Source organism: Harmonia axyridis, chromosome 4 (genome assembly GCF_914767665.1).
Source record: "Harmonia axyridis chromosome 4, icHarAxyr1.1, whole genome shotgun sequence".
Taxonomy (NCBI): Eukaryota; Metazoa; Arthropoda; class Insecta; order Coleoptera; family Coccinellidae; genus Harmonia; species Harmonia axyridis.
Window position 1 is genome coordinate 35,507,489 of NC_059504.1, and position 13,589 is coordinate 35,521,077.

Below are 13,589 nucleotides of genomic sequence, written 5' to 3' on the forward strand. Positions count from 1 at the left end.
TTTTCACAATTTTTATAGTAAATTTTAATAATTGCGTGTATAGTTCCATTTTTAGTAGTGGCGTAGTTTTTACTTGTCAAATTTCAATAGATGACACTTTAAAAGTGGCAGCTGCCCAGATATCGGGATACTCAAATCAGTATTCTGTACTAAACAACATACAATAGTGCTACTACTGGTTTATGGAATTTCAAATACTCAATTAAAAATTCTCAATAAAAAGCTCCATGTTCAACTTCATGTGATATTCATTATTAAATTTTTTCAATATGAGGAAATAGTAAACTGGACGTGGCAAAAATTTCTTCCTCAAAATGAATCCAAAACTTCATATTCGAAAAACAACTAACCAAAAGTATGATGAAGGTCCAGATCCCCCATCGATATAACTTCCTCCATAAATATCTTCCTGTTGATTCACCAGGGGGTGCTAAAAAAGGAGTCTCCGCAGTACTAATTCAGGACCGTTGTGACATTCGATATTTGACACTGAAGTTAACATTCGATCAGTTGCAACTATAAATAATGCATTGTTCTAAAACCGTACCGACTCTACATCAGTTCATCACATAATCATTCGATCGATACGTCTAGTGTCCAATTAAAAAAAATGCACGTGAAACGAACTTCTATCCATCGACGATAAGCCCGTGCTGCTTACACATTCAATGATCAATTTGTGAGTATGGTGTTGCATGTTGTTTTATTCAATTGTGTTGTTGACGGGGAGAACGTCAGTGCACGCTAGGGATAGCTACAAGAATTTAGGGAAGAATATTCAATGGATGTGACCTCACAGTTAAAATATAGGGTAACAAGTTGATTTTTGTTACTTTATCGCTTTAATTTTCATTTTATGGAATAGATGCAGAAAATTCAATTACGATGCGTAGCAGATTTTAAGTAGACAATTCAGTGCAGAAAAAATTTTCCCGCATTTTTCCGAAATTTCTTTTTATATTCAATGAAAATTAACGTTGAGCTTTCATTTGAGGATTTTCACTTATTCTTGCACCAGAACAAAAACGGCACTGGTATCTATTTCCAAAATAGCCTCTGAAAGTTCTGTAACGAAATTCAAATTATTTTTGTGGAAAAATAGCTGACAGAAATGAGAATAAAAATTTCTTAAAGGTCCCTAAGTACTTCAGTGCAAATTAATTTTGATATTGTGCGAAAATCGCTAGATCGATTCTTTCAATTTTTGAAGAAATCTTCGTAGGGCAATTTCGATATATTCACAAATTTTTTTCACAAAAAAATTTATAGTTATTGTTTCATATAACTCCGAAAATTGAAAGGTTTTTCAATCATATCTTGATCATTACAATGATGAATTTCAATATATTTTCATTATCACGGAATTACCAGATTTTTCTTGAACTCACTTCAAGCCAAATGTTATTGTTCGCTTTTTTATTAGGTAATATTTCCATTTATTGATATTCCGAACTGAATTGAAAAACACGAGAACATAAAATTTAGCTCTAAATATTTTGTATGTATTTCCGCATCAGAATGTAAAAAGGACCCCGCACGTTTAGTAGGGAAAATGGCTTTCCGTGAATTTGGCTGAATTTTTGATATGTTGTAGTTCTTGATGAACTGATCAGAAAAGTCCCCAGCCATAAAGCTCAAAAATGGGCAGTTTTCGAGATATGGAGCTTTGAAAATGGATTTTTTGCAATTTTCGGGGTTTTTGCTCATCAATCAGGGAGCTCTCATTTCTGGTTTTTATGGAATTTGGATGTTCGGCGGCCAGAACCCGACTGAGAAATGATCTTCCTTGGTTATATTAGGCACCGCCATCGATAATTTTTTATACACTGCTCCACATTGGCTATGAAATGAGATACAAAATCCAAGATCTTCCATACATCTTTCCATGCCACAAGATGACGCCAGAATAATTCACATGACCGAGAAACGACATATTGTGAAATTTTTTTAAGATTTTTTTAATAACTGAATCCTCATATATCTGATGTCCAATAATATCAAATATGTTAGCCGAAATGTTCATAACCAGGCATCGCGAGCTGTAATGGGGGAAAATGGGAAAATCATTATCATATATTCTCAGGGATAACAATTGTGATCACTATTGATGTCATTTACATATGATATGTGATTTGTTTCTCATAAATCTCGATAATCTGACAATGGGGTACCAAGACATTTTCCTCAGAATGTCTCGAAATTGATGATAGCATCTCACAGACAAACGAATCCGTGAAAATGTCTGCAGTTTTGATACAATATAGTACTATCCTGGTAGAATATAGAAATCCAAGTGTTGGAAGCAAACTATGAATGGAACTTCCGATATTAACCCACGAATTCTTGAAAATATTTTTTTTTCTATGAACTTTTTGAACTTCACACATACGAATGAATAGGTACTATCTAATAATATGATCGTTGGCAAAATGAATGAGTAGATTAATCAAAAACAATATAATAATGAGAGTAACATTCATAATAATAATAACAATAATGATAATAAACAAAAAACTTTTAAAATTATATTAGCAATCGCAAGAAATCATTTAGAATATTATGAATCGAATCGGGGGCAAAATTAATGATTTGATAACATAAAACTATATCAACGAACGTAACACAATCACAAATCATCTCAAAAATAAGAAGAAAAATCAAGCCTTTCACGCCATGTAAACTCCTATCTAACTACTCGATCTTTGGTTGGGTCGATACTACCTCATCAAATCATAATATCATTGATTCATTCTGTTGGCAGCATCGATCACATAGTTCAATAAATCGGAATTTGGATATTTGACTCCTTGGTTATGGCGAGCATAACCAATGGCGTGAAAGGCTTGATTTTTCTTCTTATTTTTGAGATGATTTGTGATTGTGTTACGTTCGTTGATATAGTTTTATGTTATCAAATCATTAATTTTGCCCCCGATTCGATTCATAATATTCTAAATGATTTCTTGCGATTGCTAATATAATTTTAAAAGTTGTTTGTTTATTATCATTATTGTTATTATTATTATGAATGTTATTCTCATTATTATATTGTTTTTGATTGATCTACTCATTCATTTTGCCAACGATCATATTATTAGATAGTATTCATTCGTATGTGTGAAGTTCAAAAAGTTCATAGAAAAAAAATATTTTCAAGAATTCGTGGGAAGTTCCATTCATAGTTTGCTTCCAACACTTGGATTTCTATATTCTACCAGGATAGTACTATATTGTATCAAAACTGCAGACATTTTCACGGATTCGTTTGTCTGTGAGATGCTATCATCAATTTCGAGACATTCTGAGGAAAATGTCTTGGTACCCCATTGTCAGATTATCGAGATTTATGAGAAACAAATCACATATCATATGTAAATGACATCAATAGTGATCACAATTGTTATCCCTGAGGATATATGATAATGATTTTCCCATTTTCCCCCATTACAGCTCGCGATGCCTGGTTATGAACATTTCGGCTAACATATTTGATATTATTGGACATCAGATATATGAGGATTCAGTTATTAAAAAAATCTTAAAAAAATCTCACAATATGTCGTTTCTCGGTCATGTGAATTATTCTGGCGTCATCTTGTGGCATGGAAAGATGTATGGAAGATCTTGGATTTTGTATCTCATTTCATAGCCAATGTGGAGCAGTGTATAAAAAATTATCGATGGCGGTGCCTAATATAACCAACGAAGATCATTTTTCAGTCGGGTTCTGGCCGCCGAACATCCAAATTCCATAAAAACCAGAAATGAGAGCTCCCTGATTGATGAGCAAAAACCCCGAAAATTGCAAAAAATCCATTTTCAAAGCTCCATATCTCGAAAACTGTCCATTTTTGAGCTTTATGACTGAGGACTTTTCTGATCAGTTAGTTCATCAAGAACTACAACATATCAAAAATTCAGCCAAATTTACGGAAAGCCATTTTCCCTACTAAACGTGCGGGGTCCTTTCGTGAATTTTTAAATTCACCATTAAAATTATTTAGATACGATTGACAAACCTTTCAATTTCCAAGGTGATATATAACAAAAACTATAATCTTTTTCGTTGAAAAAATCAGTGAATTCATTCTAACCTGCCTTACGAAGCTTTCTTCCAAAACTGAAACAATCGTTGAAGCAATTTCCGCGTAGAATCTAAATAAATGGGCACTTTCAATAACTCGTTTTTGAAATATAATGCATTAGAATTTCTATATTTTCCAAGCATCATAAAACTCAGCTGTTGAACCTTTAAGACCTATCATATATGTATAGGTGTTTTAGACTCGTCTGGGGTAGCTTCATCTCAGATTAACGTTTATAACAATTGAGTTTTTTAGCTGCATGAGAAGTTTCTTCAGTTGTTGTCTGTGGTATAACAATTGAAAATGTCAAGCTATGTTGACATTTCTGTTCAGTAAGGTTTGGCAATTCATAATGAATCGTTTAACGCCAGAACGGCGTTTCTAAATTGATTAAATTTACTTAAATAAAAATAAATAAAAGTCCATAGAGCATTTCATCCATTTTACGGTCGATATAATCGAACTAGTGAGCAAGCAAGTCGTACAGTTATTGAACGTTTCCACACTAATTTTACTCTTCTCGATTCAAATCGATCAACAATCCAAATAAATGTGTGTTGAAGAAGAAAAACGTCGATACGTCGCCGTACTCAACTTGTTGGCCTACAATATTCATTATTTGAAGTTCTAAAGCTCTTTAAAAACGCCCATTATTCACTAATGAAATGCCCTGTATAGATTAATTATTTTTTCGAAAATGTGGCCCGAGAGAATGAGATCAAAATGTTCCCACTGTAAAATAAAGTAGATTTGAAAAAATTCCTATAAAAATAAGGAGTTTTGAGATAATCCTATAAAAAATGGAACAACCTTTTAAGTCATCAATTCAACATTAGAATCTGCCTCAAATTCTAATAGAAAAAGTTGAGATGTACTGGGGTACACTTCATAGAAATAAGAAGCGGAAACAAACAGCAATATCACATCGTGGTTGATAATAGCGTAGCGGTACTTTATTTCATTACAAGGTATTTCATGTTGTTTGTAATAAATAATCCATTCCACGAAACTCAAAAATATTTTTCACTCGTAACATTGTTTCCTAAATTTCACTTCACCACAAATACATTTTTTTCTCTATTTCAGTATCGTAATGAGTTATCACAGTACTGACAAAAGTGTTGTAATGAACTCATTACAGCATTGTTATCAGTTATTACATTGACTTCCGATCCTACCAATTTTCAACACACGTCAATTGTCAATATAATATAATTTGGATAAAATGAAATTATTTGCAAATTCTTTTAATTCTGGTGTTGTAACATCGATTTCTTCAGACGAATTTAATGCGTAACTTTAAATTATTTCAAAATTCGAAATGTACGATTAAAAATTCAAATTCCGTAATTTGTCAATTTTCGTAAATAAAAGTCACACCAACTGCCAAGATACAATACAAAAGTCTAATACTGGTTGCAGAAGGCAATTCCAACAATCATCCAAAACGAATTTTGCATTCGTGTTGGAATTTTAGTATATACTATTCATCCATTTTATTTATTTCAATGACAACATGGTATCTCAATTCTTGACTAATAATAATCTATAAATCTCTTCCTTTCAGACCTCTTTTAGCACGAGCAGCTTCGCAGACCTTCTGACAGGCTCGTTTTCTGACGAACCCAGCGCAGTATTAGCACAAGAAGATCTGAACCCTTTTTCTGAAGTACAGCTTCATTCTCAACCCACCTCGCCAGCCCCTTTACCAAGTTTCCAGGAGACCTATTCCGTCAAGTACGGTCAGGCTACCTCAAGCACCGCGTACAAAATGGACGAAGAATGCTATAACGTCTCGTACCACCATCCCACATCTCATCAAGTCGCCACACATCCATACGACTATCAACAGTTGCAGTTTCCAGGTGAGTACAATTCAATGATCTATTAATACTTAGATGCGCCCTTGAACGGTCGTACAGTGCTAAATATTGACTCCAACATTAGAGAGAGTAAGATTGAGCCTCATGTTGCATGATCACGAGAGAGAGAGAGAGGATAAAGATGTTTGATTTCAACCAATGATCTTCTTCCAATGCACATCCACTAATGGATGTTTGCGATATCATTTTCCATTCCTTTTTCATTTCTTGCGATGTGTATTAATGACTGTATATCGTGTAGTCCTGTCCATTGTCTGATATGTCGTAGCCAAGACATTTTCTTCCGTCCGATTCATCTCCGACCTTCAGTCTTGCTGTTTGCCTCTTTTTGATCACCTCAAACAGTTCCCATTTTTTGTTAACACGTCTAAGAACTTTCTCATTTGCCACCCTAGCCGTTCACGATACCTTAAGTATTCTGCGATATCTGCCACATCTCGAAAGCCTCCAACTTGTTTTCTGCGTTCGCCTTCGATGTCCAACTCTCCATACAATAAAGAAGCATCGACCAAACGTAGCACTTTACAAATCTTAGTTTCAGGTTAAGGTTGAAATCGGAACAGGTAAGCAATTTCCGAAGCCTCAGGAATGCAGCTTTATGCGTCATTTCATTTCCTTATCTGATGTCCAGTCTTCAGAAAGTCAGATGCCCAAGTATTAAATTTTTCTACTCTCTCTATGGGCCTTGCGTCAAATATCAATGTGGACCACCAATGATAAGTGAAGCCAAATCCCTTGATCTAAAATGGGTCATTGATCGATTGGTTCAATATGTTCAACCAATCAAAACGTCAGTTGGTTGGGCCACTGCTCACGATACTAGGTATAAATATCGTGCGTCTCTTTATGTTAGAGTTGATTCCTCTTTCTTTGTAGTCTACATACTTATTATTAGATCATTGGTATAATTCTCGATTTGTAATATTCACCTCTTGGCAATTATTAACAGATTCAGTGAAGAGCCTGCTCAAAACTGAACTAGTTATACTAGTCATGATCATTCGTCATAAAAACTGCTCTATCTATATATCGAGTCACAACGTCCTCCGGCGTTTTCAGATTTCTAATCCTCAGTCCTCACGATTTATCCACAAATCTTCTCCTAGTCCGGTCTCTCCTTATCAACTCCTTCCCTCCAACTTTTCCGAGTACTTCCTTTATTGTGGTCTCAATTCCAGGATTTTCATGTCATTAACGATGTTTGAATTTAGTTTTCCTTATCTCCTTGATCGTCTTTTTCCTGATTAATTCGGTTATTGATATTATCTTTTTAAACTGTAACGTTTTGGATATGTGGTTCGACGACTTCTTGAATGTCCATGCTAAGGTATAGGTAGCCCCCATTGTATATAGAAAAAGGAAACAAAATAAAACTTCATATTCAGAAATATACAATGTTGGCAACGATGCGTGGAACAGAGATGCAATCCCATTAGTTAAAAAAAGATTGTGGTCATTTGAACAATTGCTTCTCCAATTTCATTACAAAATCTCCATATCACTGATTCGCAAAGGCCAATCTTCTCAAACCTAATTTGAGGCGGTGATCTTGGCTTTTTGTAGTTTTTCTGGGCCACTCAGAAACTGACACTTTGTGTCCCCGACCTTATTTAACAATAACAATAACAATATTTTATTGATTTCCCATATATACAAAGTAGAAAGGAAAACAGGTCATCCAAAAAAGAAAAACAAAAAAATATTTCAAATATTGACTACATTATCCCTACTTGAACAAAAAAATTCTTCAATGTTGTATGGCTCAACATGCAAAAGAAAACAATAAAGAGACTTCCCGAAAGACCCATGACCATATAACCTTTGAATGTTCACTGGTAAACTGTTAAACAGTTTAATACCCATATATGCCGGTCCCTTTTCAGTTAAAGACAAAGAATGAACCGGAAAATTAAATGGATGTATTCTTCTAGTGTTATTAACATTTAAATGACTACAGAAATAATGCTGGTGTTTATGCATGAACATCAATATCTTATAAATGTACAATCCATAGATAGTCAAAATGTTATTTTGCTTGAACCTACCACGACATGATTCCCTGAAACCTAGACGAAATATTACTCTCAAGGCCGATTTTTGCGTTTTCATAATCTGATGAGCTCCAGAACTGCTTCCCCAAAAAATGATGCCATAACTTAATTGTGAGTGAAACATAGCATAGTAAACCGTTTTTAATACATCAACATCAACTTGATCTCTAAGAATCCTTAATGCAAAAATGACCGATTTTAATTTCTTATTAACTTCTTCTACATGGCTATGATATTTCATGAAACTATCTATATGAACTCCCAGAAACTTAACACATTCACTGATTAATACTACAGTATTTCGGTAGGTTATACTTTTTGGGTAGTAGCGATTTGCTCTTTCAGTCTTGAAAATAATACATTGGGTCTTATCATTATTAATCACAAGCTGATTTTCAATACACCATTCATTTACTCTATTCATAGTATCCTCAAATTCTCTTATACCACTAAAAATGTTCAAAGCCGAGATGATGATGTTCGCATCATCCGCAAATAATAAGGACTTGATGGAATCAGAAAGAAAAATGTTAGGGAGGTCATTGATGAAAATAACAAAGAGCAATGGTCCCAAGATACTGCCCTGCGGCACGCCTAACTCGATAATTCTCTCTGAAGACAGGTGATCACGTTTTCCGTCAAACACAACGACTTTTTGTTTTCTGTTCTGAAGGTAGCTCTCAATTAATTTAAGTTGTTTGTCCCTTATGCCGTAAACACTCAACTTGTAGAGTAAAAGTTTATGATTTACACTATCAAAAGCTTTGGCCAAGTCAAGCACGATAGCTATGGGTACCTCTCCTTTCTCAAGTGATTCGAAAATCTTGCAAGTGAGTTCAAAAACAGACGTTTCGGTACTCTTTCCCTTCATAAAACCATGCTGGCAGCCCGCGAAAACATCAAATTTCCGAAAAAATTTCACGAATCTATTAGCTAAAACCTTCTCAAACACTTTTGCGAAAGAGGATAAGAGACTTATGGGCCTATAATTACCCAAATTATCCCTTGCACCTTTTTTGAAGAGAGGCTTCACTACAGCTACTTTAAGATCATCCGGAAATATTCCAGACTGAAAAGAAAGATTCATAATATGGCATAGTGGATCCATTATAAACTCTAAACAGTGTTTGATAACACTCATAGGAACTTGATCATGTCCGCATGATCTCTTATTTTTCAACTGTTTCACGGCATGATAAATTTCCGACTTTTGAACCTCAAACATAAAAAATGATTTTTCCCTACGTTCAAGTTCTCTGCTACAAGATCTTGGCAATTTCGAAACCAGGTTAGGTGCAGTTGTAACAAAATGTTCATTAAATTTCTCAACAAACTCTGAAACATCCCCAACAATCTGAAAACCGTTTTCACGCAATTTACCTGAAACATGACGGATTATATTCCAAGTTGTCTTGGATTTGTTATTGGATTCTGAAATTTTGTCGCCATAATACGCTTTTCTTACCTCACAAATCGCTCTATCATATTTAATTTTTGAATTTTTATATGCATTCCTGTAAGAAGAATCTATCCTAGATACGACCAGTAATATATCAAGCTGATTTTTTAAATTTTCCACCTTAGAATTTTTGAACTTAGGTTTTGAAAGTTTATTCTTGGATTTATACACTTTCTCTTGAAAATTATTTCTGAATAGTGAACAAAACCTCTCTGAGAAAGTGTTCCATAAGTTATTTACGTCTTCTTCTGTGGAATGAAGTACGTCATCCCAATTTTGATCAGATAATACAATATTAAATGAATTTAAATTAGTTTCATTAATCTGTCTTACCCTAAATACTTCCTCAGGAACATCCAACAACTGTCGAATCCTGAGCTTCTGACCACAATGATCAGAAAGATGAGCCTCGAAAACAGAGGACCCACAGTTCTCGAAATTTGTGAGGATATTATCTAAACATGTCGACGATGTTGTTGTTATTCTTGTTGGTTCACGTATTTTAGCTTCGATCCCAAAGCTCCCAATTAGATCAAAAAAATTTTGTGCATTCTCACTTCTCCACACTTATGCAATATAGATCTAATGGTTCTTCTGGAAACTTCTTTCCTTCCCTGTCTAAATAGACAAACGGGCTTCGCTCAAGCCTACAATTCCTACGCTGTGAAGGCACTGAAATTCACATACGAATAAATATAACTGTTTCTAAACTAATATTATGTCATCTCCCTCTGGAAAGCGTTACACATTATTTTACTTGTGAAAGAGCATTTCAATTCAATTGTGTTAATGGTACTATTTTATTTGCATGAATAATTCTGTCTACAAAAACAATCCAAAATAATTTCATAAATTTAAAGACAAAATTATTCGAGAAGATGGTATTTAGATCAAAATCATTGAATAAATATATAATTGGACGAATTTGATATCTCTCAACACATTATCCTCGACATCAAAGGAGTATAAATTTACGGCAATCATTCAAAATGAACCAACCAAACCAGCACTAAAATTATAAATTCAGCATATCCAGAATCAATAACTGCTCAAAAAGACCCATTTGCATGCATAATTATCATTTAACTTCATCATGTTGAGGATTTCTAGTTCTCCATTGACTTCTTCAATTTAAAATGAAATTCAAACAATCAATACGAATTATTTTGAAATAAGTAACAATTTAGGTCAAGTTTCCTGGAAGAATAATTACAAAATGTCTCTGAAAGCTAGAAATGTTCAGGCTGGTTCAGATCTCGAATTGATTTCAAGTCAAGCTCAAGCCAAGTAGCTTGAATAACAAGCCAAGCCGTGAATCCCTAACCGAACATTATACCCCCCAAGAACATTTTTATCCGCTTTGAAAGAACACAACTTCCCGGGTGAAATTGAGTAGCTCTAGTATGCCTGAACCTCTTCAAACCCTTTCTAGTCGACTATCACTTTGTAAACCAAATCCGAAAAAAGTACGTTGCGCCATTTTGGTAAAAGCCAGTCTTGGTGGTATTCTGCCCATTGCCGACGAGTCCAAGTGATAGCCGTGGTACTCTTAAAGGAATTTTTGCCTTAAATTTGCAGCATGCAACCGTCTCCTTTTGGTACTGGTTGAGACTATAGGTCCTCAAAAAATGACTTCAAAGGACTGTTACAGATACCGTTCTTTTCCTTCGAGTAATATTTGTGATATAATGGTCTTTCCTTGGAGATATTTCTCTGGGCATTGAATAACACAATTCTTTTCACCGACTCGTAATTTTATATATCAAAAATGTTTCCATACAATTGGAATGCTTTCCAAAACTTTTGAGACATACGTTATTAGGTTCGAATAATATCATCTTCAAGAATTATTTTAATCCATTCTTTCACTTACGTCTTCAGGTACTGGTCCCTACTACGCCTCCCCCCAGACATGCGGCTCAAGCTTCGAAGCTTTGATGAGCCAAGAAAGCTACTCCCTCCCCGCCTACCAGACCAGCACCACGTCAGAACTTCACATCAGCACAACCCTCAGCCCCAAACAACGAAGAGCCTCGCTACCACTCCAGAGATCAGAATCAACGAGTAGTAGTGAAAGTCCGAAATTGAGACTAACGGGACCGACACCTTCAGCCTGTTCTTCAGCTGCCAGTTCACCTGGGGGTCCTGGCGACAAAGGACCCACGTCACCGTCTCCGTCGCAATTGTGTGCGGTTTGCGGGGATACAGCCGCTTGCCAGCATTATGGTGTTAGAACGTGCGAAGGTAACTATTTTGAAATAGATCTGCTTGAGTTCGAAATCCTCTGATTGTTGTAATTGGTAAAAGATCAGAGTGAAGTTTTTAGGACTTTTCAGTTCGAAATCTTCTGCAAAAAATGTAGGTAATTAATTGCCACTAAACCTCTAAAAAATGCTCCACATAGTGTCCTGGATGGTTGGTGTGCTATTGTTTCTGGTTCAATTTGAGTGGGAATAACATTTATCTTATACAGATACCATAGTAGGTATCTCAATGCAGCAACTAATTAGAACTATGCGTATTTGGACCACATTGAGGACGTCAACCGCCAACGTGGTTTCAATCCACAAGGCCGGCAAAGATGCTAAATTTCCGCAGAATTACCGTCTGATCAGTCTTCTCTCGTGCATAGGGAAGGTTACGGAAGCGGTCATGTTAAAAAGATTGAAGACAATAACGGAAGAAAAGAAGATCATACAGTTGGAACAATTCGGTTTTCAAAGCCAACATCTCACTGTGCAACAAGTGCTCCGAGTAGTGGAACGGATGGATATAACCGCAATCAAGTCTCAGGTGCTGTGTTCTTGGATGTGGCAAAAGCGTTTGATAAAGTATGGCACAAAGGATTGCTATACAAACTGCTTGCAGTCCATGGTCGCCAACTCAAACAGGAAATTTTCAAAGGATTCCTTATTTCATCGAACACATAAAATTCGATGGGATTTAGATCTGAAGATTTGGGGGCCAGTGTACGGCACCTAAACTGCCAGTCTAATATTATGGGTAATGCAAGCTAAACCATTTCCACACAACCGCAGAAAATTAAGGTGTACCATCATCTAACAAGTTGTTCGTTCAAGTTTTCGTTCATGACAAAAAAAGTGAGATCATTAAAATGTATAATGTAAAACACCAATACAGACGTATTATATGGGAAATGGCTTTCCGTGAATTTGGCTGAATTTTTGATATGTTGCTTCACATTGGCTATGAAATGAGATACAAAATCCAAGATCTTCCATACATCTTTTTATGCCACAAGATAACGCCAGAATAATTCACATGATCGAGAAACGACATATTGTGAGATTTTTTTAAGAGAGACCATAATAACTGAATCCTCATATATCTGATGTCCAATAATATCAAATATGTTAGCCAAAATGTGGCGTGAAAGGCTTGATTTTTCTTCTTATTTTTGAGATGATTTGTGATTGTGTTACGTTCGTTGATAGAGTTTTATGTTACCAAATCATTAATTTTGCCCTCGATTCGATTCATAATATTCTAAATGATTTATTGCGATTGCTAATAAAATTCAAATTGTTTTTTGTTTATTATCATTATTGTTATTATTATTATGAATGTTACTCTCATTATTATATTGTTTTTGATTGATCTACTCATTCATTTTGCCAGCGATCATATTATTAGATAGTATTCATTCGTATGTGTGAAGTTCAAAAAGTTCATAAAAAAAAATTGTATTTTCAAGAATTCGTGGGTTTCTTTCAGAAGTTCCATTCATAGTTAGCTTCCAACACTTGGACTTCTATATTCTACCCGGATAGTACTATATTGTATCAAAATTGCAGACATTTTCACGGATTCGTTTGTTTGTGAGATGCTATCATCAATTTCAAGACATTCTGAGGAAAATGTCTTGGCACCCCATTGTCAGATTATCGAGATTTGTGAGAAACAAATCACATATCATATGTAAATGTCATCAATAGTGATCACAATTGTTATCTCTGAGGATATATGATTATGATTTGTCCATTTTCCCATTTTACAGCTCGCGGTTCCTGGTTATGAACATTTTGGCTAACATATTCGATATTATTGGACATCAGATATATGAGGATTCAGTTATTATGGTCTCTCTTGA

General features: G+C 34.9%; 1 protein-coding gene across 4 annotated transcripts in view; it reads left to right on the forward strand.

Annotated features, from left to right (window-relative positions):
• Positions 1-13,589, forward strand: part of LOC123679356 (probable nuclear hormone receptor HR38) — a 130,749-nt gene that overhangs the window by 98,886 nt on the left and 18,274 nt on the right. For 3 of the 4 annotated variants that reach the window (XM_045616931.1, XM_045616934.1, XM_045616932.1), the window contains exons 3-4: positions 5,653-5,950; positions 11,360-11,722. In XM_045616931.1, the coding sequence (XP_045472887.1) occupies positions 5,653-5,950; positions 11,360-11,722 (661 nt within the window). Of the gene's footprint in view, positions 1-679; positions 812-5,652; positions 5,951-11,359; positions 11,723-13,589 lie in introns of those variants that run through there. The other variant, XM_045616933.1, reaches the window with a different exon arrangement.